The 24,858-nt window shown below is 37.0% G+C and overlaps 2 protein-coding genes and 1 pseudogene across 4 annotated transcripts; 1 reads left to right on the top strand and 2 right to left on the bottom strand.

The window, feature by feature from the left end:
* Positions 1-4,637: 4,637 nt before the first annotated feature.
* On the top strand, positions 4,638-6,287 carry LOC114147491 (uncharacterized; annotated as a pseudogene).
* A 963-nt stretch (positions 6,288-7,250) lies between these two features.
* cfap65 (cilia and flagella associated protein 65) lies at positions 7,251-20,837 on the bottom strand. 3 transcript variants are annotated; one of them, XM_028021933.1, is made up of 35 exons: positions 20,745-20,837; positions 20,466-20,551; positions 19,879-20,057; positions 19,701-19,803; positions 19,389-19,555; positions 19,009-19,217; positions 18,324-18,460; positions 18,004-18,229; positions 17,608-17,873; positions 17,368-17,517; positions 17,020-17,237; positions 16,759-16,915; positions 16,471-16,608; positions 15,313-15,564; positions 15,098-15,237; positions 14,875-14,959; positions 13,620-13,757; positions 13,281-13,431; positions 13,028-13,156; positions 12,701-12,914; positions 12,419-12,544; positions 12,140-12,230; positions 11,812-11,897; positions 11,606-11,672; positions 10,590-10,700; positions 10,284-10,475; positions 9,974-10,132; positions 9,707-9,850; positions 9,492-9,605; positions 8,666-8,800; positions 8,543-8,593; positions 8,234-8,427; positions 7,936-8,067; positions 7,508-7,849; positions 7,251-7,423 (listed from the first exon to the last, which is right to left on the bottom strand). In XM_028021933.1, the coding sequence occupies exons 2-35, from the start codon at positions 20,547-20,549 to the stop codon at positions 7,396-7,398; spliced, it is 5,115 nt and encodes a 1,704-aa protein (XP_027877734.1). In that variant the 5' UTR covers positions 20,550-20,551; positions 20,745-20,837; the 3' UTR covers positions 7,251-7,395. The 3 variants fall into 3 exon arrangements, with proteins under 3 accessions (XP_027877734.1, XP_027877735.1, XP_027877737.1); XM_028021934.1 differs by having other exon boundaries at positions 9,492-9,608; positions 9,710-9,850; XM_028021936.1 differs by having other exon boundaries at positions 20,365-20,551; positions 20,745-20,823.
* A 655-nt stretch (positions 20,838-21,492) lies between these two features.
* On the bottom strand, positions 21,493-24,643 carry LOC114148359 (motor neuron and pancreas homeobox protein 1-like). The gene is made up of 3 exons (XM_028023585.1): positions 24,036-24,643; positions 23,257-23,417; positions 21,493-22,433 (listed from the first exon to the last, which is right to left on the bottom strand). Exons 1-3 carry the CDS (start codon positions 24,502-24,504, stop codon positions 22,107-22,109), a joined length of 957 nt encoding a protein of 318 aa, XP_027879386.1. The 5' UTR covers positions 24,505-24,643; the 3' UTR covers positions 21,493-22,106.
* Between the last annotated feature and the right edge of the window lie 215 nt (positions 24,644-24,858).

Here is a 24,858-nt window from a genome sequence, read left to right as displayed (position 1 = left end):
TAAACAGGTTCTGAAGAGGGCTAAGATCTGAGGGGTTTTCTTGGCCACAGTTTCAGAATTTCACTGTTCACTTTAACACCACATTTTCCCTAAGACATTGTGCTCCATCATGCTGGGAGATACATGGATCACCTCCAAACTGGGCCAAGAAGTTGCTCTTGGAGGACACTTTGATCCAGCTCTTTATCCATGGCAGTAGAATTGAGGAGAAACCGTGTAGACCCACACCCTTGGATGTGAAGCAACCCCACACATGGACTTTATCAGGATGCTTCACTGTTGCCCCTCTTTAAGATGGAGGTTTCATCAGAGAAAATAACTTTTGCACTAGTTTTCTGCTGGCTTTTCTTGCACTTCAGGGTAGAATTTAGTCTGTTGTTGATTATATTTTTGGATGGAAGATGCTTTTTGCTCCACCTTGCGTCACAAAGCTGTTGTGAAAAAGCATACTGTGCATTGAGATGTACTCATTGTTTTCCGTATTCTGAAAACAAGCTCTGCCCTGGTGGCAATGCAATTTTATTGTCGTCAGAGGTCATCCTTTTTCTCTCTGGACACATTGAAGCTTCACAAAAGCTTCAATGTGTCGTGAAGCTTTCCTTGCTGATACTGAACCTCTCATCTGGGAGTTTTTGATTCAGAAACTTGTTATTTCAGGTGTGATATTGTCAGAAGTAACTCTCTTGTGAGATCATTTTGATGGCAGGACACTTTTTTAGATTAATTTGAACTCTACACCTTCACAGTCACTAGTATTCCTATATTATAGATATTCTGTAAGCAGACAATTAAATTCTGTGACAGGTCAAAATAAAGTAAAAATGACGTTTTGATGTTTACCTACCAAGATAAGTAAACTGTGGACAAGAATATAACATAAATGTTAATTGGTATCAAAAAGTTGAAGCCTTGCAGTTTTCATAAGCATTTTTACTGTCAATTTTAGTCATAACTGGGTAGTAGTTTCAGATATGGCCCTGTATAATGAATACAAAGAAGACAGTATAGACCGGAGAATTGATTGGAGAAGAGATTGACAAAGGATACCTGATGACAGGTAACAAAGAAAATTTACATTTTAAAACAGAGGATAGGACAACAATGAAAACTGTGTTTATGTCTTGCACAGAACAGTAACTAGTACAAAGTGTGTAGGCGTCTTGGATATCCTTTAATTTCCAGGAGCAAACAAACAAGCCAACACATATATCAAGGCTTTGTGTCATCTGTGCTTTCGTCATCAGGTCTTTGAAGTTACAACATCAGGAGCACATTGTTTAAATGAACTAAAGGGATTTACAATGATGGTTTCATTTGCAGAAACTGTAGACAGCAGGAACAGACATTTGCAAAATAAATAAAAACCTATCGCAGAATGTTTGCCAGTACTGCAAAAAAAGAAAATAGCATTCATCAAAGAGATGCAAATGATTTTCATAATTCTTCCAAAACATATATAAACAAATGTTAATTTATAAAGGCTAAGCCAATACCCATGCTTGGATTTATCAGACTGAAATGACTAAATAGATAAAGCTAAAGGGAACACGCCTCTTTAGACATGGCTTTGATAAAACTATATTAAATCTAGTCAGGAAAGTTGATTTTGGAGAAAAGAAAATCAAGCTGCATGGTACAGAAAGTTAAATATGTCTCAGAACAAAAAACAACAAAATCCTTATTTGTTGTATAATTAAGGTATGAACAGGATGAAGCATGGCCCATGCTTGTCTAACACAGTTAGCAGAACAGTAAGGGAGCCTAAAAGAAGCAAGCTGGTAGAGAACAGACTAACAGAAAGTTACCAAGTCTTCATGGTATCTATCTACTATCATTGTTTGCATCCTAAGTTTGTTTGATAGGATGATAAGAAAAAAAGCCTTTTGCATTCTTCTTTTGCATCAAAAATGTAAACATTTAGACTTTACTGGGGATTACATGGAACTTTATGCAAAGACCAGTTGAAATTAAACTTGAACTTCTCTGTAAAAAAAAAAACGCTCCAGGGGGTCTGGAAAAAAAAAGGGATAAACGTGCAAAAATCTCATGTCCACTGGTAAGAATAATGGTCGATCTGTGATTAAGCTAACTTGTCTCTCCTCCAAAGTGTCTGTGAAACCTGTTAGTCAGTATTCAAATTCTTTTAAAACACCAGGAAATCTTCAATCAAAGCAATCTGAAAATGGGTTACCATTGTGTCTTTCTGTAGGATAATGATTCAACACAGCTAAATCAAATCAGAGATGCTTCACCAGACACAAATGAAACTTCTTCAATGGCAATCTTGATATACAACTGTAATTCTAATCAAAACTTGTGAAACAAGCTGAAGACAAAAGCATTACAAATAAAAACTAATCGTGAAAATTTTGACAGTTTTAACACACAAAGTTACACTGCAACTTCAGAATAATATACGCCGACACAAGGATAAAATCTTGTCAAGCATGTCTGTATTTTTCAACAGGACAATGAAAAAGCAGATTCTGCTCACATTACAAAGCCATGCCTGAGGTAGAAGAGGGTATGGCTGCTGAAATGGGCTGTCTGTAGTCCTGAGCTGTCCACAACAGAGAATGTGGGGGAATTCAGAAACATGCCTCCACCTAAAATTGCACATCTAAAATGTCCTGTTAAACTAAAAGGACATAATTAATTCTGACACTTACATTTATTATTAAGAGTCATAACATAATGACCCTTAATGTCAGGTTCATTGTATTATTACAATTGTTGATTTCATATGGATAAAAATATATTTTTAAAAGACTGAAATAAGTTAAAGTGTCACTCAACTATGTTTGCAATTTAAAAATTGCTAAAGAAATTCTTCTGTATAACTCAGAATCTGAGTTTTATTTACCAGAATTTCTCCTTCTGGTAATTCAGACAGAAAGAAGATAAACATTTTCATCGGAAACAGCTTTTGACATTTACTGATTCTTCTGCCTATTTAGAGAAGCCACACTGAGGCAGAATGACGAGGCAGCTTGATTCATCAGCATTACTGGCAGAGCAGAGTAACTTTATTATAACAGATCTTATCTCGTCTGCCCTGCTCCCCATCCAAAGACTTCGGGTCTTGTTGCTCTTTCGTCTTCGTCCAACTTGTGTCCAGAGGGCTTGCCGTGTTGCTGCTTGTTTGGAAAGAGATGGAGCGGCCAGATGGGTGATATACACACACACTAACCTAACACATACTTACACAGATTCTCTCGGAGATGGTGGGTTAAGATGACTTTTGGATCAGCCTTTAAACACTGGCAGCCACAAACAGGCAACCATTAAAACAACAGTCTAGGGACACACAGGTTCTTTAAAGTAAGAAACACATTTACTGAATCATAAGTGTCAGAAAAGGTTGATATAAAAAGATAAAGACAGAATTTAGTCTGCATTTTGCTTTATATAAAAGTAAAACAAGCATTGCTCTTTTGTGACTTGCAATGTATTGCTATTCTGTTGCAGATAAAGACCAACATTTTTATTATAATTAAACAGGTTACAACCTTCTGCTTTTCCTAAATGTGGATGGAATTAAGCTAAACTCTGTTGAAACGACATTATCTTTAAGGTAACACAGTTTCTATGTCTCTACTTCCATCTTGTGGAGATTTATGATATAACACCTTCAACAATCGCAGCAATAAAGTCATAAATAGCTGTTGTGTTTAGATTTTTGTGATCTTTAACCTCAGTGAGAAGCAGAAGTCCTGACGGAGGAGCATCCACTTAGAGTAAGTCAAAATATATAAATAAATAAAAATAAAAATAGAAAACAGGTTTTGAAGTGAGTAGTCACACATACAAAAATCAGGCTGCAGCAAATTCTGGGTTGTTTAGTTCAGGAGAAAAAAACATCAGGAATCCATAGTGGGAATATACCTTTAAAACTGAAACCATAACAAAAGAAAAAAAATATCACACTTTGGAATGTCATTAAAATTAATAATAATAAAATAATAAAAAAAAACTAACGAAAATGGATCTCACAGAAAAATTACAGAATAAAAATCCATTAAAAATTCACTTACCTTTCAGGACTTATATAGGTGATAGTCAGAAGGAATCCTTCTTTAAAACATGAAGCATGTGACAGAATCGCCAGCTCAGGCATCTGTTTTGAGAAAAAAAATGCAACATTAATGACAGCATTTTTTTTAATGAGTGAAAGTGAGCACAGCAGAGTAAGAAGGGATCAGTGTACAGCTACAGTTCCTCCGGCAGCACTGTACAATATCATATCTAAAACCCTATATAAGAGGACACCAAATAACTCCATCCTCCATTATTGAGATTTTCTCACAAGTTAACAACTATAAATCATACGACAGAACACATGTCTGTGCAGAAAGTTTAATCTGTTTCATATTTCACATTATTCCTCCGTAAGCAGGGAGCCAATAAACACGGATTATAATCAGAGATGGTTGAATCTTTTAAAAATCTGATAAAGCTACATCAAAACAAACAACTTGATGTATTTGAATTTAGTTAAATTAACAATATTTTTATAAATCCCAAAATAGAAATGGCAATGCAAGTTCAAAAGAAAATACTACACTTTTTTTTATTTAAGAAATTGCATTTAAATTAATTCAAACCATTATTACTATCATAATAAAATAAGCACATTCTCACTTTCATTTTTTGCATTTAGCATGACAACCGACTGATTGATTTTTATTTTTATACAGGCACGTTTCAAGCAGCCTTGCCAAATATATCTCACCCACTAACAGGGGCTCTGACGATTCTACAGTAAATATTCACTGACTCTAACAGTGGTGGTTATAATGTAATGCCAAATCGGTATGTAACGTGGAGCCCGTGTGCAATAAATACTTTGGCCACTGGGTGGCAGCACGTGCAAACACGTGAACGTCCTCTTTACACAACTTCATTACAAAACACTGCATGCGACCTCTATGTAACATGCTCTGTGTCTCAGCTTACATGATCACAGTGTGTCACAGAAGGTAAGTCGTATGCAATCTGTGAGAAAGATGCTGTTAATTATTGTCGGCATTAGTGCAGTTTCAGTGGTTAAGCCTAAACTGTATGATCAGTGTATTTAAATTGTCTGTTCTTGACTTTAACCGCACTTTTCTGAGGAAGCCTATGTTTCCAACGTAATCTTTGACTTTTCTGAATGTTTTTACAATGTTTAGCAAAATAGTACATGATTGACAGTGACTCTTGTGCTGTTCACCTACAGGAAGGAGCATTTTTAAGCACTATGAAGTCCATCATCTTTATGTCAGCGTCAGTCAGGACGGCATGCCAGCAAGCCGTGTGTGTTTTCCTCTGTACCGTGGCCTCAGTCTCTGCAACTCTTCAGAAAGAGTCACAGACGCTGAATTTGTCAGTAAAACTGTTATTGCGGAACAGTCACACATAACTGATCCGCGCTGTTTCCAAAGAGAAAGGACGCGGACCGCCGCAGCTGGCGTTGCCCTGCTCTACAAGGTTCCAGCAACTGCAACCCGACGCAATGAAGCGACCCCCTGCCACACTGCTGCGCACTTGGCACACAGACCTACAGAGAGAGCAGCCCAACACCTCTCTTTATACACACCCTATGCCAAAGCACAGAGAGGCGCAGCTGCTCATGTAAACATCCAGTCTCTGTTTGAGGAGGATGTCATCACTGAGTTGTGCTCCAAACTGGCAGACTTTCCAATCAATGACAGAGCAGAGGGACTGGCCACTTTACTGCAAGCATGTGTTGAGTTTGGCTTGGAGACCCAGAGCCCTCCAGTCCTGATCCTGGTGAAAGAGTGCCTGGAGCTGCTTCCCAGCAGGGATGTGGGGGTGGCACAGCTCTGCCAACTAGGAAAGGCCTGGTGATAGAGGTCATGAACTCCATCAGCTATGCTGTAGAGGATATGGTCTCTTCCAGTGAGGCAGCAGCAGTTTACTCCCTGCTGACAGTGTTATATGAGCCCAGCTGCCAGCAGCAAGCACTGATGCTGTCTGTTCTGCACAGACAAACTCAAAGGCAGATCCATAGGCTGAAATCCAGCCAAGTCAGGGACATTCTGCAGTGTCTGCTAAAGTTAAATCAGAAACAGTTAGGGACAAATACAGAAGGAAACCACTAGAACTCTCACAGAAGTCAGATTTACGCATGTAAATTTGATGCATCATTAACTATTGTCCTAAACACAACTTGTGATCCTTGATTTAAAATGAAAAATCAGTGTTGTCAATCAATCAATTAATCAATCAATCAAATCAATCAATCAATCAAATTTTATTTGTATAGCACATTTCAGCAGCAAGGCATTTCAATGTGCTTTACATCATATCAAACACAGAAACACAAAGCAACATAGAATCAACAATCAAAACATGACATTAAGTCAGGTTCCATCAATAAATTTGTAATTGATTACATTTCAAATACAATCCTAAACAGGTGGGTTTTTAGTCGAGTTTGCATCCATAAAAGGTTTACCTGTTACACTCCTACTGTGTTATATGGAACAAAATACCTATTGCTATTTTTATTCCCACTCACGCTCACAATCACAGTTTAAAACGATGTAGACAGCATTTGAATGGACTTCTGGCTCCGCACACCTCTTTCTTCTAGATCCCTTACTTTGAATTTGAGAATCAGAAAACTCAGGAGGAACAGGTCCAATATCTTCATGATTAGATCTTTCCTGCTGTCTCCAAATTCAGATTAAGTCATCTTACAAGTTAAAAACAAATGTATCCATACTGTGCCTGTTACATAAACCATACTAAACTACACTTACCGGAGAGCATTACGACTGACAATTGAAAAAAAAAGAGACATTCATAGTGGTAAATAACAAACAAAGAGAAAAAGAAACAGGTTTTGCACTTTTTTAGAGGCTATTTGTTGGTTTGCTTTTAACCTAAACTGTATCTACCAACTGGCCTTACATTCAGCACCAATAATGTATTGAAATATTATTAATCTCATATCTATTTTTTTTTTCAAGGAAGACTTGCAGTTGGAGTATTTCCAATCTTCTTCTATTACTGTACAAGTGACACTTGAACATCATGGATTGTTATAAACATTGTCATTTTTTGTTGTTTTTCAGTGTGTTTATTGATAAATTCAAGCATAAATGATAAAGATAAGATAAGATTTATTTGTCATTGTCATCAACAGATTACAACGAGATTGAGATTTGCTCGACTCGACTGTAAATATTTTCAATTGCCATATAAATTAAAAGGTTTAAAATGAGATTGTCTCCAACAACTTATTAATTTAAAATTATTTTAATGATATTTTGAGGCTATATAAGGAGAGAAGAAATCCAGATTTTTACGTGGGGTGGATCTAAAAGAAAGCAGTTGGGGGATTTTGGCTTGTTGAAGGATGTGTAGATTATGATAGTTGAGGCCCGGCTAGCTCCCTTCAGCAAACGACGTCCTGCTAATAACAGAACACAGAACATATAAAGTAATTTTTTCAACTATTAACTGAGCACTAATGCAACAAGTAACACATTGTAATTGCCTCACTGAAAACGAAGTCGGTATTTTGCTCCGGGAATATGCTGAAAAGGTCAGTTCTCCAGTCACAGCTTCCATCATTAAATTCTGGAGTGTCTTTAACAAAACAGCCTCAGCCAAGTCAGAAGGAACATGCTTGGACTCCGCTGTGGCCTGGATTTGAGAAATTTTCCCTAAACATACTGCGGCTTCTTCTCCATCCACTGTCCAGTTCGACTGAACAGAATGTTGAGGCGAAGATGGAAACGTGACGGAGGGAGATGTAGAGGTCTGACCTTCGTAGATTGGAGGCTTGGAGGCTAAAACCATCAAAGACTCTACAAAAGCCGAATCTTCAAGGAGATCTCTGGAATGCCAAAGAAAAATAATTAAAAAAAAAAAAATTAAAAGAGGAAGCTAACATACGCAGAGTTGCTTTTCTTTATATGTTACTTGTAAAGAGGAGTGAGTATGTCCACAACGATGTCTCTCTCAGCGCCACATGTAGATGGACACAGCTTCGCAAGGCGGCGTGTGCTTGAAGAATTGATTAATCTTTGTTTGATCCTGGTCAACTGAAGGTATCTACACAAAACAACAGCATCAATAAGTAATAACAGACTATTTCACAATTGTCAAAGCTTCACAATTAAAATAAGACTTTATGTAGTAACAGACATTTCTCATCAAAATGCAGTGATTCAGCTGTATTCAGTGTGTAAAAAAAGATTAGCCATAATGCTTATTTTACCGATCAGGAAAGTGTGTGTAGAAGTCCGGAACGTCATAGGTGTGGGCAGTGACACTCAGGTGCAGCAGAGCAGGTTGGGGCATTTGGGGCCTTCTCCATATGTTAGCTGATTCTCGCTGTAGTCGTATTTGAGCTCTCTTATTTTTGTCGTATAAATTGATGACGGCTTTGCTGCCACAGATTGGAGGAAGAGTCTGAAGCGGAAGCAGATAAATTACACTATACTGCTGTTTTTCTTCCAAAGACCTACAGTATGTTTTCACATTATATTCAAAAAGCAGCTACATTACTAAGATAGACCCTAATCACCTTGTATTTTGGGAGGGGCGCCCCTTTTCTTGCAGGAGGTGCGAGAAGTATCTGTATCAAAAAGGAAATATTGTCAAGACAATGAAAATGGTTGTCATGGTTTAACAGTCTTTTGAGACACACCTCATCTACTAGAACTCTTTGAGTGCGGGAAGGGATCTTGTCTGTGATTGTGAATTCGTTTTCCTGTCGTTTCTTTTCTTCCTCCCAGCATTGCAAGGCTTTGTGATAATGGATGAGTGCAGCGTTCTGAGTGACCTGGAGAAGAAAGTGACACAAATTATGCAAAAAGCATTCATACTTCTTGAACCCTTTCACATTTTGTCCAGTTAAAATCACAAGCAATTTGTGTAATTATGTAGCGAAGGGAAAATATGTTTTCTTTCCAGGTTTTTATTAAAAATAAAATTATTTTTATTTGTATTACTGTATACAAATGCCACAGCCTCCACAGAAGAGGAGGTTGTGGCACTGATGAAGAGGCAGTGGGGGAAATTGGCTTCCTGTTAAATAAAAACCTGGAAACTGTGGCATGACTTTGTATATAGCTCCTTTAATCAATACTTTGTAGAATAATTTTTGCCTTTTGTGGTTTGTCCCACCAGATTTTCACATCAGGAGACTAAAATGTTTGACCAAATTTACAAAACCATAATTCATCAGATTGAACAAAGAGTTTTGCTATAGCCTGATGATGTTACTGAATTATGGCTAATATCTTGATCTGGTAAAGTGCACTAAAAAGTGATATTGACATTTAAGTTGTTCTTTGTCCCTTTTAAGCAATGTCACTTCCACTACATAATTATTCATTACTTTGATGATGATATATTACTGGTACATAAAATCCCAAAAGTATATTGAAGTTTATGGCTGCAGCATGACAAATGTGCAAAAGTTTGACAGGGCGGTGCACATCACCCTTAAATTGAGAGCTACACTTTGGTACCTGACATATGAGATCTAGCTGATAAACAGTGGGGAAATCAGAAACGAAGGTCAGGATGCACATAACACACTCTCCTGGACCAAGACAGCCTCGTTCTGGATGGATCTGTACCACCTGCAATAACACACGAGTGAGAGAAAAGTTGTTTAGATGGGGTAAAATTATAACGCAATTTATTTTTTTTATTTTTTGTTTGTTTAAAAAGATTTCACTGGTTGTTGGTTGCTCTGTGTAGGAATCTCCCAGACAAAGTGCACAGTATCTGTACAAGACAAACTGGTGATGAACATGATACTCGAAGACTTTGTGCAAACAGGGATGTCGCCAATAAAGACACTATCCTTGGACAACCAAGCCACCTGTATTTGGAAAACTCCAGTAATTACATGTTCAATGCAATTAACATATTTTAATAAGCACTAATTGGATCTTTTATTTACAAAAAATAACTGAACACAAAGTGTGTGTATAAATGCACTTGCCTGTCCTGGGAATGGCCCCTTCTGGGCACGGTGTTCTTGAGTCTTAGCATCGCTGTGTTCAATGGAGATATTGGTGCTTGTTGATAATGCATTCATCCCACGTCCCTCAAAGTTTATAATTACCGAATCCTTTTCCAGGATGTGGATGGGAACATCCACCTGTCCATAATAAAAATAAAACAATTTAATACAAATTTTACAAAAAATTGCAGTAATAAGCTCTGACCACCTATTAACTACAAGACTAATGGTAAATCTACATGGAATATGAATTTAAAACAAGGTAAACAACAGATGGTTTGAGTTATACATGGTACATCTTAGCCTCCAATGGAGAGAAGATCCATTCGAGCATGGCTTTATTCCCAGGGAGAACTTCTCCTTGTGGACTGAGACAGCTCAAGACTGGGTGATCATAGTTCTCCATCTGAAGCTGTGACAATACAACTTGGTCCACTTCATAATGTACTGTCACCGCACCACCGTTGTACAACTCATATATCTAAACAATTATTAAATGAAAAAGTTAAGATTTTTCTCAGAAACTTTATGCAGAGTGAAGCTGTAATGTAAAAAAAAAAAGCTTTTTATATTTTTGATTTAAAAAATTACATGCCTGTCGTGGAGGACTGGAGTCCCGAATAGCTACAGGCTTGAATACATGGTGATTGGAAGCAAAGTGTAGATATGGTTCATTTCGGTTCAATGTCACTCCTTGAAAGTTGAGCTGCATACAGAAAAGGCACAAAAATCAACACCATCCCTGAAAGAAAGCTTTGATTATGGCTTTTTTTCAGTTGTGATTATTTATGATCTGTTTGTTTTTACTGCATTTGATTTGCCTCAGATTTGAGAACAATGTCACAGAGATGTCTAGCCTTTCTAGTTGCAAGTTGGAGAGGCAGTGAGGCTTCCTTCTTGTGGCCAGTCATCATGCCCATAATTCTTACCAAAACAAACTAGTAACAATGTATTTATTATAGACAAAAGTTAGAATTTCAGTTAAGAAAAATCAACAAGGACCAACCCATAGTTCAGCTTCAGTGTAACAGCTACCCAAAATAAAACTGAATGCATGTTGCAAGACTATGGATTGAGCGATGGACTATGCAGGATATGTAACTGTGTTTTGAGGCACATTTCCTTTTTGGGTTCCTGAACATTCTTTTCTTTGGAACATAATCTTTTTTAACTACAAAAAGTGGAGCTCCAAAACCCAAGCCATATACATAGATTATGTCCTCTCACTCTGAGTGTCTAGGAGATTGTAGGAGATCTGTTTCTTAAATGTCTCCAAAGTCATATGTTTACATACAGGATGATTAATTTGGTCTAGTTTAACTTAAAACAGTGAGAAAAAATTTGAAAAATAGTGTGAAAAAATGTGTAATCTTCTGGTTTCAGCTATATTCCATCAGGGTTTGAAAACAAAAAATAAGAGAAATATATTATAATCCCTAAACACAAGTAGCAAAAGCTATTACTTTCTTCCCCCCTATTCTAACTCTTTTGCAACAAGCACACACTGAACTCAAATGTGACTTCATGCCTAGATGCAAACTTTTACGTTTGAGGTAAATTGTTCAGATCTTTACAGTTCAATAAAATAAAGCTAACTGTAGGAATCCTTACCAAAAAAACTCTGCCAAGACTGAGTTTGAACAAAACAGGAAGTCGGTCAATTCCAATAAAGTCATGACTGTGAATGAAAAGATTTAAAAGGTGTAATCTGATACTTTAACATTGCAAAAACATTTGAGAGAATGGGTTTTAAAAGCTTACAGCTAAGCTCTATTTACAAGAATGAGAACCAGTTGTATAGTGAAATGACCCCTGACCTATAGCAGAAGTGTACTGGACATTTCTGGCCTGGAAGCAAAGTACCAGAACGAGGGGTAACTCTGAAGAGTTGATTGTCTTGTACCTGTAAATAAACAAAACAAATATAAATCAATGTGAAGATATAATGATATAATTGTATTTTTTTATATGATCAGTATCTTTAAAGTATTTAATTTATTGTTGAAATGTAATGATACTCCTTTTTGGCAATGTATGTGTTGACTCCTGACAGAAATAAACTTCTTGGTTGAAAAGACATAACATTAACTCTAAGTCTAACAAGGGTAAGAATAATAACTAATATGCACAACTATATAGTATGACCTTCATTTCCTGCAGTTCTTTGTTGCTAAACTGTCCTGTCATAGCCCAGTCCTCCAGCTTCATTTCTTGGTCCTCTGGAAATAAGAATGTCCTAATATTGAAAATGAAGCATAAAAATAACAGTAAATAAAATGATCCATACATGGGAAAAAAACAGCCTAACTGGCTACTTTTACTAGAAAATACTAGAATGTTTCACTAATTTCACTAAATTAATGAAACTCTTTTTTTCTCGCTGCATGTTTTAACTGTATTTTCTACAGTTTGTTGTTTACATACCAGTTTACAGAGATAGAACCGGGGTTCCAAAACATCAACATAAAATCTGAGGGATCTGAATGCAGAGGACCAGCACCAAAATTGAAATCCAATATGACTTGAGGGAAGCTGGAGACACTGTTCTGTCTATCAAAGGAAGCAAAGCACAAGATGAAGCAAACACCATAATCTGACATTACAAAGAGAAGAGTTCTTCTTAAATAAGACAGTAAACTTTGGTACTAACTCGTCAATATGAACTTCAAGTTGTATTTTTCAGAGACTAAAATAACACCAACTAACCTGTGCTTGGTGGGCGCTTTGAAAGTAATTTCTGCAGGACATGGGGTGGAAAGCAGGTGCTCATTAAAACTGTCTAATGAGAAGAGTTTCCACAAATACTGCTTGCAGAGCCTGTCCACGCTGCCACTGCTACATGCATCAACCACCTGTAAGGTGGGGAACACCCCCTTAGCTCGCAGTTCGCACAGTTTCTCAGGAGGACATACACCAAAGCCTGGAAAAAGAAAGAAAAAACAGGCAGATGGCAGACACACACAAGTTAAAAAATATGTAGAGTGAATTATTAAGAATATGATGCGCTACTGTCTGATGATATTAACTGTTTACCATTGCCATCTGTAATCTGGTAGCTGATGGCCCAGCGGTACCAGCCTTGTGCATCCAGTCTAAGAGTGGATCCAATTAGCACAGTGGAATGTGAAGCAATTGTTCCCGTTTCAAAGTCCAGATGCAGAGCTTAAAGAAGCAGGAAAAACGTGATTACTTTGAAATTAGGCAAACTACTGTCAACCCAAATAGCAAAATAGAAACAACTTCAAACATGCAAAGAAAAACTCTAATAAAGGAGGCCACAAATTACCACTGTTATCTTCAGAATCAGGGGGATTTTCTTCTAGCTGTACAGACAGATGAAAAGAGATGGGGCAGCTACAGTTGTTCACTATAGGAATATTAAACGACCGGCAGCTTCCAACTAAGCTCTCTCCCATATCTAGGAGTTCTTTCCCTGCCTGGGAAGTAAAAAAAAAAACATGCAGGAAGTGTTTGATCAAATTCATTTTTGTATGTTTATTTTTAATCTAGCACTACAACATATGGTTTTTATCAGATTTGGTTTGCAATAGAATAAAGACATATCTAACAATGTATCTAATACATCTAATCTAATCTAATGTACAAAGCACAATGACAGACAAACCTCAATGGTGCCAGCTGCACCAGTTCCATTCACTCTGAAAATGAGTTGCGACTTGTTAAAGTCATCGCTCTGGAAGCTGAGAGTGGGTTTGAATGTGTATGCTTTCTCTGTCAGAGGAGAAAATGTCCATGTCTGGACCTGTGAAAAGGGCAAACTTCACATTAAAGATTGCTTTAAATATCTCAACCAAAGTCTTAAGTCCCAAACTCATCTACAGTGATATGCTAAAGTATTCATACCCCTTGAACTTGTCCACATTTTATATTTTAACAACTAATAACTTCAGTTTGGGATTTTAAGCTAGACCAATACCAAGTAGTGCATAGCTGTGCACTACTTTATACAACCACCCCCTGCACAGGTGGTTGCTACAGATGGAGTTTTTCATTTGTTGTTCAAATACAAAGTAGTCATCTTTTAAGAATTATGCTTTTTGCTTTCTTTTTAATTTCATAATAAATAGGATCATAGGTATCCAGTAGTATTTACACAAAACAGATCTGGGTTCACAAGAATCCACATTTAACTAATACATTTAACTCGTAAAAATATAGCTAATGTTTTAAAGAAAACAACTCAAATCCTGTTGTTGCTGAGAACAGACAAAAGAAATAAAAATCAGTCGACCTCACCTCCTCCACAATGACAAAATATAGAAATTTGGAAACTGTTCGCCTGAGGTAAAGTTACAAAATCTTTTTTATGTTTTGGACCTAAAAAGGCAGATATCTCAAAAATGATTTGTTAGTTTCATTAAATGTTTAGTTTATTGTTTAGTAGTCAAAATCAGTCACAAAATTGTACGATTTTTTTAAAATCACATTTTGTCAACAGCATACACTTGCCTAATGATTTTGATCTATGTGGCAAAAATTTAGACACCAGTTTGTTGTCGAGACTTGAGGCAGAGCAACAAACAGCTAGAGCTACAATGGAATGGTTGATCAAAACCTCTTCAGGTTTTAAAAGGATGCAATAGAAGTCCTGACCTAATTCAAATTGGGGATCTGTGGCATAAATTGGAAATCACTGCACTTTTGTGAAAGTTTAATCTCTACATTCAGCTGCTTGTTAGAGCCACACCTCAAAAAACTTGCAGTTGTCTTATTAAAAATAAAAAAGAATTTCATTTAAATTTCACCTCCACCTGAACAGTTTTACCTCTACAAAATATAAAACTGCTCAAGGAATATGATTATGTTTACAATACACTGTATCTAAATACACATTATGTGGAACTTTGTTAATTTCTCACCAAGCTCTCATTGGGATGCAGTTTACCAGCATCTGGTTCAACGCAGATAAGATTCTGATCTCTCTCTGAAATGATCCACTGAAACCTGTCAAAGAGAACAATCACAGAAGGCCAGCTGTAAAAATGGTGTTGAGGTAATTTCAAAGTAAAAATACAACACAGAAAAAATTTTGAGAACCAGGGGCAGAATGACAATAGGGAGATAACAAATCAGTCAACTAACGTGATGGGCACGCTGCTTAAATTCTTGATGGAATGGCTGTGCTGTGATTTTGAGCCGACAGCTGTAGCGGTGAAATGTAATTCGTTGCTATTTTCAAAAGACACACATGGCTTTTTTAAGGAGCTCACAACTGTCAGTTCCTAAGAAAGACAAAGATTTAACAGAACAATGTAATTAAGTTTTACCACATCATATGTTTCTGTGTCGTGTGGTACCTTCGTGAATTCATCTGCATTAAGCTGCAATGGTAAATTAAACCCCTCTGTGGGACTATCCAGAGTGGGGACAGCTCCAATGGTAAGGATTTGGTGTTGTCCTGGCTGGATGAAACCACAGCCTGGTGACATATGCACAGACCTTGGCAAGTCACTGTTTGTTCTGTAGTTCAGGCAGAAGGTGAGAGGCTGATCGCCATTGTTCTGCAGTAGCACGGTCCGATAGGAAATAAGACTCAGAGGTGGAAAAACCTAACATGCACAAGGTGATAATAATCAGTAAATGAATCTTTTACTGAGATGTATTAGAAATAATTTCCCGGGCACAATAAAACACATTTCAACTGATACTCCTCTTTTTAGTCAGTTTTTCTGAACACTTCCAATTAAAATTGAGGACGTATACTATAAAGGATATAAATTATGTGTGGATAATCTGTATATGTCATATAAAAAAAATACCATGTTACCAAACCAATATATTTTGTTCAGCACATTATCCTCATTCTGTTGCTGATTTATACATTTTAAAGGGGGTTATTATGTAAAATTGACATTTTTCAGCTTTATATCATTTTGTAATGTCATTCCCTCATCAAAAACATAACTTAGATGATGCCTTGATTCTTTCATGCATTTCTGAGGAATCTTTGAATCTCCCAAATCTCCCATGACAGCCATTCAGGGGAGCATAAACGCTTGCTCTCACAAAGCACCGTTTACTTCCACTAAACTTCCACCTCACATAGCTTCACTCCTCCCGACTTCTGCAAGATTGCTCCAGACTAGTGCCAGCAATACTTAGCAAACACCTGGTGGAACTGAACTTATCATCCAAACTACATTACTTCTCAGTCCAACACCACTATGACCCGTAGTAAGAGGTAAATGGACGAAAATTGTGGAGATGGAATGCTAAAGACGGGGTGTAGGAAAGAGCAGGAACTTTTTAAACAAACAGAGGCCAATTTCAAGGCATTAATTGCAAAGTTAAAGTTCTTTTAGAAAGACTGAAAGTTGCATAGTTACTTTATCATGCTACAAAATAGTTCAAGGTGTCTAGAAAATACATAATACCACTCCTTTAAGTTTTGTGTTTTTGTCATGGGATCTAGCAACAGCTGTAAATTGTGTGTATAGATAATTATTTCATCTTACCACTTGGTGGGGCTTCAAAATACAGGAAGGGGTGAAGTGATCTTTCCCTGGCTGAAAAGAGTGGCTAATGACTCTGACAGTCACACAACAAGGCAAACATGGAAGGTCTTGTTCTGAGGAAGGATCCTCCTGTGGCATCTAGAGAAGCATAGTTAAAACAGCTGAAAATCAGGACATTGTTTGGTTTTTACAACAAGAAAAAACTACAAATCACAATTTGAAACATTTCGAATGATAGAAAGTAGAACTGTATGGCAAAATATATGACTTTGAGTTATGTAATATTACCTTACAGTATGCAAAGCACTCAAGCTCTCCTCCATGCAGGGCATTGATCTGTCTTGGTTCATATGTCACAAGCGCAGTGGTAGATTTCAGTGGGGCCAACTCAAATGATGAAGGAGTAACACAGAAAGGGGAATCTTGGATAACGGTCCACATGAGGCTTGAGCAGAATCATTGCAAGTGTTTATATGTATATTTCCACAGGAAAAACATAATAATTGACTTCCATTGTGGCAACAAAGCTTCCCTGACACGTTTACATACCTGAGTTTCTCTTTGGTGTGATTTTTAAAGGTAACACACTGTGAGACAGCAAATGATGGAGCGATAAAGGATCTTGTTTTGTGATTAAACAGCAGTTCACTTGGTTCAACAGATACAAATGGAAATGATGGTGAGAAGAGAGAATCCACGTGTTCTTCCCTGATTTCATTCAATTTCTCCATAGGTGCTGGAGGAATGGCAGTAGCACTATGTCCTTCCTGATTAATGACAAATGTTAAAGAGTTAAAACAAATACTGTGTAATTTTTATGAATTCTTACCTCTATATGTGACTAAGCTAAACTGGAAAATCTGTTGTTTTTTTTCTTTGTTTGTTTTTATTTTTTACCTCTTCTAAAGGCACCCCCAGCAGTGTGTCTGATGAGTTACACATATAGCACAACGTAGACTTGTACTCAACCAAGTGCTCAAATGTTAATGCTACTGGCTCCTGAAGATTTGTGTGGCATGTACCAATCAAGTCCAGAAACAGAGGCTCCTGAAAGTATGATCAGAAAAAATATTCAGGAGGATTTAATCATCTGTTCGAATTTTGTAAGTACAGTATGTCTGCATTTTCCCATTTTACCCCGAGGAGTATAAGACATGCCACTCTTCTGTGGTGTGGCATAGGGTGTGTGGGTTTGTAGGAGACCTTGACTTTGATTTGACTATATGGAAGCACAGTGCCACTTGCTGGTGAAACTCTAAAAACACTGTTTGCACAGTCTATGTCCCATTGGTAGGTAGCCTGAACAGGGGAAGAGTTCAGCAGTTCCACTGTTTGTTCTGCTGATCCTTTTTCTTCAACACACCCAAAGTCGACCACAGTGGAGGACAAACAGAGTTCGGGACCTGAAAGCAAGAATGTTGTTTCAGAAATTAGAATACCTTAATTTTGGTTCCAAAAATACTATCCTCAGTTCATTTTATTTTCAAGAAAAAATAAAGTATAGTTGTTTTTATTTTAGTGAATGTCTCTTACCCATACACTTTCCTATGAGTTTGACCTGACTTTTACTGAGTGACCCTCTATAATTCAAAGACAAGTACTCCACAGAGACTATGTCGACCACAGTTGGAGAATAAGTAACCAAAACCTGGACCGAACCACCAGGCACTATTTTCTCACTTGTGACATCCCAACTGAAGTGTGGTCCAAATATGGCTACCGCTCCAGGCAGTTGTGAGAGAGAAAACCACACACTAACCTAACAGAAAAAACAGAAAGGAACAACAGGAAAAATGTGACAAAACCAAGAGTCTGATTTTTAGGTTTAGCATGAACACATAGTTACTACTTACAGGAGAAGGATTGAAGATTTCAAATTGTTTACTCAAACTGTGACCAACAGCCACAGACCCAAAGTCCAACTCAATATCACCATGGCTGGTTTCCTCTTTGTCATTGGAAATTCTTAATTGAAGATATGGATATTTTCCTGAAAAAAAACATTTATATTTAATTTTACAAATAATGTTAATTGTTGAAATACTTGGTAAACATGTAATTATAGTTAATATAATGTACAGTTCTGGTCAGAAGTTTTGTATACGGCCTCATACACGTACATCTCAAAAAAATTTGAATATCATTGTTTTATGACATGATACTCATAAGTAATCTAAATTCATTATAGATAGAGTGAAATATTTCAAGTCTTTATTTGCTGTAGTTTTGATAATTATGGCTTACAGATAACAAAAACTTACAATTCAGAGCATTAAAAAATATGAGTATCTAGAAAAAGTTAAAATATTTGGAACTCATGGGGTCGCACCCTAATCAGCTGATTTACTAAAAACACCTGCAAAAGTTTCCTGAGACGCCAAAAGGTCTCTCACTCTGGGTCAGTAGGATACACAGCTGACTGGACAGATGTCCAGAACACAGTGAAACCACAAAAAGTAATTGACGAAGAAGAAAAGAAATCCACTAAAGACACAGCAGTTCATATTTGTCCTTCTACAAGTTTAGTCTCAGCAGTACCTATCCCTTGTAAAAGCACAGTGCAGCAGCTATTAGCTTTGTTGCCATCTTCTCCATATGTGCAGTGCACCTGCTTCTGGTACACCTGAGCCTCTACTGGCTGAAAGTCCACTGTGATGACACACTGCTGACCGGGCTTTAGCCGGCCTTGTTCTGGACTGAGTTGGAAAGGAGCTGCACTATTCCATTTAAATGACATCTGAACCTTACTGGAGGGACATAAAGAAAACACAAGACAATTGAAGAGATAACAATGACTCAAGAGAGACAGATGAAAATAGAACATACTTGACAAGAGTTCCTTGATGATTATTAAAGAAAATCACACTTTTTATGTATGCAAGGGCATGAAAATAAATACTAAGAACAATCAAAGGTACCTGATATTTTTTAGTGGGAAACTGGTTAGTGTGTAGTGCTCAACAGCACATAGGGGCAGCATCACAGATTCAGGCACCTTCATTGTATGATTTGAAAGCACAGCATGCAGGTATACTTTAAAGCTTCCTTCAATAGCTTGAAACTGAATGCAGTCCTTATACCCACACTGCCCCATGCAATCAGACAGAAACAAAAACAAAATAAGCAACATTAACAAAATAGTTAACAAAAGCTATACAGCTGGCCATTGACTACTTTTGTGTTTCTAATAAAGTTCAGGTGATGTTTGATTTAATTGCAGAATAGCCTACCTTTTGGAGAGGTTTAAAAGTGACCGGTATGGAGAATGAAGTCCCTGGGCTGAGAATAACTACTTCAGGATTCAAAATTGAGAAAAACTTGGTCTCTGGAGCACTGTGTTGAGAGAAGGGGAGGCTTTGTTGTCGTCTTTATCTATGGCTTCGAGCTGTGTTTGTGAGTTTGTATTACCTAATGTGCAGCTTCTGCAGCTTATTACGGATGTTGCTTATCACAAGTGTCTTGGTGTACTCTCGTTCAATGACCCAGTCCTTCCATGTCAGATCTAATGTGGTTTCTAGGCCTAAGAAGATGCTTCTTTGGGGATGGGATTTTCTTTGACATTGTTTTATATCAGGGAGTTGGGGTTCCTGTGAAGAGGAATGAAGCATAGAATGGAAATTTGGAAAACTTCAAGGATTAATGACTAAAATAAAGGAAAAATCAGCTCCATTTAATACAGTTTACAGTGCACTTCAGAATCAATAAATTATTTTAGAATTGAACTGAATTTTGGAAAAGAGATATATGTTAATCACATCCGAATGTGATTAAAGAAAAAAAGGTGGTTCTGCAAAATACTTACGTGGGGATGATTCCAAATGCACACCACAAGTGTATCTTTTTTTATATTACAAACAAACTTTTTAAGACCTGTATATGCTAATGTTTACATACATTACAGCAGTGACCTTTTGAACTTCTGTAATCGGCATTCATTTTCTCAGTTTCAGTGGAGAAATAGCTCTGAGAGTCTGAGCGTGTGTTTTGAACTTTACTTTAACGTCAGTTTCTCTGCTGGAGCGCTTCCATCGACAAAAAGCAGACGCCAAACAGGCTGGACAGCGGGATTCAGCTAACATGGCTGTGGAAAGAGAGCAGCGCATTCATACAAGAAGGCATGGATATATCATTTTTGCGGGTATTACATAACGGTACCGTAACGTAAAACACAACCACAAAAACACTCACAAACACTCGAACATGGAGGGAACTCCACATAGCTGTTATAAAACCTTGACAACTTGAAAACTGTGACAATAACACGCCAGTCTTACCTTATATAGCTCTAACAACTAGCTAAGAGTAGAATTTCAGATTATAAAAAACCTCGGAGAAAACGGTGAAGTTCCTTAGTTGCGACGTTTCCATGACAACAAGTAAACATTAGAATTACGGAATCCTGTGAGGATCATGTTGCTGCGTTGAACTTGAATTTATTTCAACTTTGTGTAGCGCTAGTAAATAGAAGATTATAGTCTACGTCTTAAACTTAAAGGATAAATTTACTGTTATTATATTAAAGGGAAAAAATTAATTGTGATATTTAAAAATGTGTGGACAAAATATTGGCAGTCTATCTATAAAACGTATAAAACGTATTAGTGGGTATTATGACAATTATGGTCAGCTTGAATCAAATTCATGTATTAAGCCTCTCAGATATCTACAATTTTTGATATTGAACCCGAAGCGAGAAAACGTCAGACATGAATCTCCTCTAACATGTTTTTCATATAGAAATTATATGCACACATGTCAGATATTATTTGAATCTACAAATTTATGATATAATTACACAAATATAAACTTTATGGAGAGTGTACTTTTATATATTGTCTCTCGTAATAATATAAGTTTCCAACAATTTATTTAATCTTCAGTGTTCAGCCATGAATTCACCTTTATTTCTCAGACTAGCTGAGTTATCATAAAACACTCAACATATTGCACTTTTGTAAAAATGATATTAGATTGTACGTTAAAATAAAAAAATCTGTTTAAAATAATACCAGGAGAATTCTATGTTAACTCATTTTAAAACATTGTTCACTGGAAAGTATTTTGAGACTGTGACTTTAATTAAATTAACAAGCAATTTAACATGACGAAAACAGTCATGTACATCAACATTTCTCATAAAAGTGTGAAGTTAAAAAGTGTTGACCACATGAATATTTTATTCCAAGAGATAAAATATTAAGAACGTTAAAATACAACATGCTTTGCAGTAGACAAAGAAAGGGGAATATTTAGGGACATGGTTCACGTGTTTCCATCTACAAATCTGTTTTGACTCTTTGCCCAAAAGTGTAACCAAGAATAAAATAAGTATATCTCGTTTAAGTGCATCTGCAAGTGTAATCTGCTTTATTGCCTGTGCAGGTCACTTCTTACAAACATAAACATAAAATCTTGCATGCATGTCTTTAAACTGTAAGGGAAAAGTGATCAACTCAAAATCATTGTGCAAAGGCTAAAGAGCACAAGAATTTACTGAAACATTTTTCTGCTGGAAACATGGAACTGTAGTTTGGCCTAAAAAATCTTTTCTTCCAGGAACTCTGCTGTAGTTACAAAAATCATAATAAATATTAAACAAAATAAACATATAGTAAGTACAGATCCACAAATTCATCCTATGAAGAAGTTCCACTTCTTTCTCTTGGAAGACCTTCCTCAATCTCTTCCTCAGAGTAAGAAGTGTAGATCCCTGCCCCATCTCCTCTATATCTTGTGAAGGTGACAGAGCTCAAAGATGCTTTGCTCAGCTGTTTCATTTCTTCTAATCCAAACTCATCCTCCACCTCTCTCTCCCTTTCATCTTCCAGGCGTGAGCTGAGGGAGATATGATGATGTTTGAGACTCTGTATGTCCATTGTATTGTCAGATGTTGCAGTGACTTGATCCCTCGCTTTGCGACTTCTCTTCCACTTCATACGTCTGTTCTGGAACCAGATCTTCACCTAAAACAGACAAGATGATTGACCTTCTTTTCACTTTGAAATATATATTTTTTATCTTGTCCTGAAATACATATCACTGTTTTACTTCACTTAATAGAAACAGAACAAAAACTATAAAAATACTGTAGCGTGGTATATAATGCCAAACATAATACTACATTACCACAGTATAGCTTACAAATAACTTAGCAAATTACAATAATGCACAATACTTGTATCCACTATGCTATATATTACAGTCATATTCAGTCAATTAGAATACACGTCTAAATGAGTCTCGTTTGTCAGATCATTGGTACCTTTTAAAATAACAACCACTAAGCAGGTTTTAAGAACACATTTCTTTTTAAAAAAAATACTTTTTTTATTGGTCTGATATAATATTCTAATTTTTAAATATCATGTTTTAATTTGCTGTAAGTGAAAAATCATCATCATTAACAGAAATAAAGGTTTCAAACATCCTTCAGTGTGTAGTAATTTAATGGGTGTAATAAAGTTCCTAAAATATATGCTCTTTTCAACAATCTTCTAATTTATTGACTGTGTAGGTACTGTCCAGCTGTAGTACATTATAGACGACGTGCCACAATTTGAAAACAAAATAAAAAATACAATATTTTAAAAAATGCATTAAAATACAAATAGAAAAATATAATTATATCAACCAAGACCTGCCTGATTTTATTGTATGTTGCAAGCAGTTTAAAGACATCCATCGTATAATACCTTATGACATGTACCCTAATGACATTAAATAACATTTTACAAAGCAGAAATATTTCCTGTGTTTCTGATTGAAAGGCATTTCCCACAATCTAACCTGAGTCTCCGTCAGCATGAGTGAGGTGGCCACCTCGAAGCGTTTGGGCCTGGACAGATACTTGTTGAGCTTGAACTGATTTTCTAGTTCCAGCAGCTGCTGACTGGTGAAAGCTGTCCTGGGCCTTCGACACTTCCCCAGTAAGGCTGCCTGACCTGGTGCTAGGACAGAAGCATAAACATTGTATTCATTATTAGTGATAAAAAATAAACTGACGTCTCGCACTAAAGGTGCCAGTCTGCCTGTAGGTTACAATGTCCCCTTTTTCCTAACATTTATTCCAATGAGTGATTGATTTTGGAGGTTGTAATAAACTCTACAGAGGTCCATCACATTAACGAAAACCCTGCATGAACAAACAGCTGATTAATGGGAGATCCTTTGCAGGTTTTACCTTGTTGGCAAAAAAAACTAACAAAAAAAAAACATTATGGTGCCAAACCTATTTTTCTGTCAATCACATCTGCACATTCAGAATATCAAGAAATCAATACATAAAAAACAACTAAGTAGTTATTTGAAAAAGAAAAGCACATTACTTGTTTTTAAATGTAGCTATACTTTCTTCATCCCATAATTTCACTCTAATATAAAAAAAAAGCTTTTTTTGCAGTAAATTTTCAAATGCTTCTCTTCAGAGGAAAACGTCTGGGAGACATTTATTAACGTGTTAATTTTAAAATATTTATTATTATTATTATTATTACTATTATTACTTAAAGCGTTTCGTTAATTATAAAACTTTTAGAAAACAGAATGATATTTCACAATGAACCCACCTACATACTCTCCAAATCTTGGCATCACCATTCCTCCTCTGACCCAAGGATTCACTGGAAGCATCGTGGGCATGCTGCCTCCCTTCGTGTGCTCCGGATGAGGCTGAACCAGCTGCGCAAAGGCTGGATACATCAAGGCAGGGTGCTGGCCTCCGAGGCCCGCCAGCGGATACATGGACCCCGGATGCATTCCAATAAGACCTACTTGTTGCAGAGCGGTGAATCCAGACGGAGACAGGTTGAAGAGATGCGGCTTGGACACAGCAGACAGCTGGGCTGGAGATGTGCTTGGATACTTTGGATGAGAAGAGGGCGAATCTGAGCCGTGGGTCGACGCTGGACTAATATCAGGGCTCCTGTTGTGAAACAATCTCGGGGACACGCAGTCCCTGTCCGTCCCCCTGTCTGAATCATGCGCCAGCAGCGCGTCAATGCGAAAGTTTTTGGACTTCTCCATGGCGATAGTCATTCTCCCCCAAGACGCAGGCGGTACTTAAGTTTGAGGGGGAAAAAAGTAGAATTCTTTTTTTCTAATTGAGAAAATTAAATGTCACTTGTTGGTGCCAGTTGGTGCCGTTCCTTCTTGTGGAAGAATTGTCCTCTCTCTGACCAATTCCACTTTGATCATATGCGTAATCCTCCCCCCCGTTTCTTCGCCCACCCCAGCAGTGAAAGGAAAAATTACTGGCACACAATAGTGCCATAAAATCTCCTCCCCCTGTGATTGGCCAGGGCCTTGCAGCACATGGTCAGGACACTTAGACTCTCTTGGATTATTGAGCACCTCTTTCAGCACACCCTTGAACTGTTCAGTTTGACTAAA

The sequence above is a fragment of the Xiphophorus couchianus genome, chromosome 7 (genome assembly GCF_001444195.1).
Source record: "Xiphophorus couchianus chromosome 7, X_couchianus-1.0, whole genome shotgun sequence".
Classification (NCBI taxonomy): domain Eukaryota; kingdom Metazoa; phylum Chordata; class Actinopteri; order Cyprinodontiformes; family Poeciliidae; genus Xiphophorus; species Xiphophorus couchianus.
The sequence above is the reverse complement of the archived record's forward strand: the minus strand, read 5'-3'. Positions and strand labels throughout refer to the sequence as shown.

Coding starts and splice junctions, on each gene's coding strand:
- cfap65 (XM_028021933.1), bottom strand. CDS start 20,549: ATGTTAGCTGAATCCCGCTGTCCAGCCTGTTTGGCGTCTGCTTTTTGT. Junction 12,915..13,027: donor CCAGATTACAGATGGCAATG/GTAAACAGTTAA, acceptor TTCTTTTTCCAG/GCTTTGGTGTATGTCCTCCT. Junction 7,424..7,507: donor CCGACTTCGTTTTCAGTGAG/GCAATTACAATG, acceptor TTCTGTTATTAG/CAGGACGTCGTTTGCTGAAG.
- LOC114148359 (XM_028023585.1), bottom strand. CDS start 24,504: ATGACTATCGCCATGGAGAAGTCCAAAAACTTTCGCATTGACGCGCTG. Junction 23,418..24,035: donor AAGATTTGGAGAGTATGTAG/GTGGGTTCATTG, acceptor CTTCTGTCCTAG/CACCAGGTCAGGCAGCCTTA. Junction 22,434..23,256: donor TCATGCTGACGGAGACTCAG/GTTAGATTGTGG, acceptor TGTCTGTTTTAG/GTGAAGATCTGGTTCCAGAA.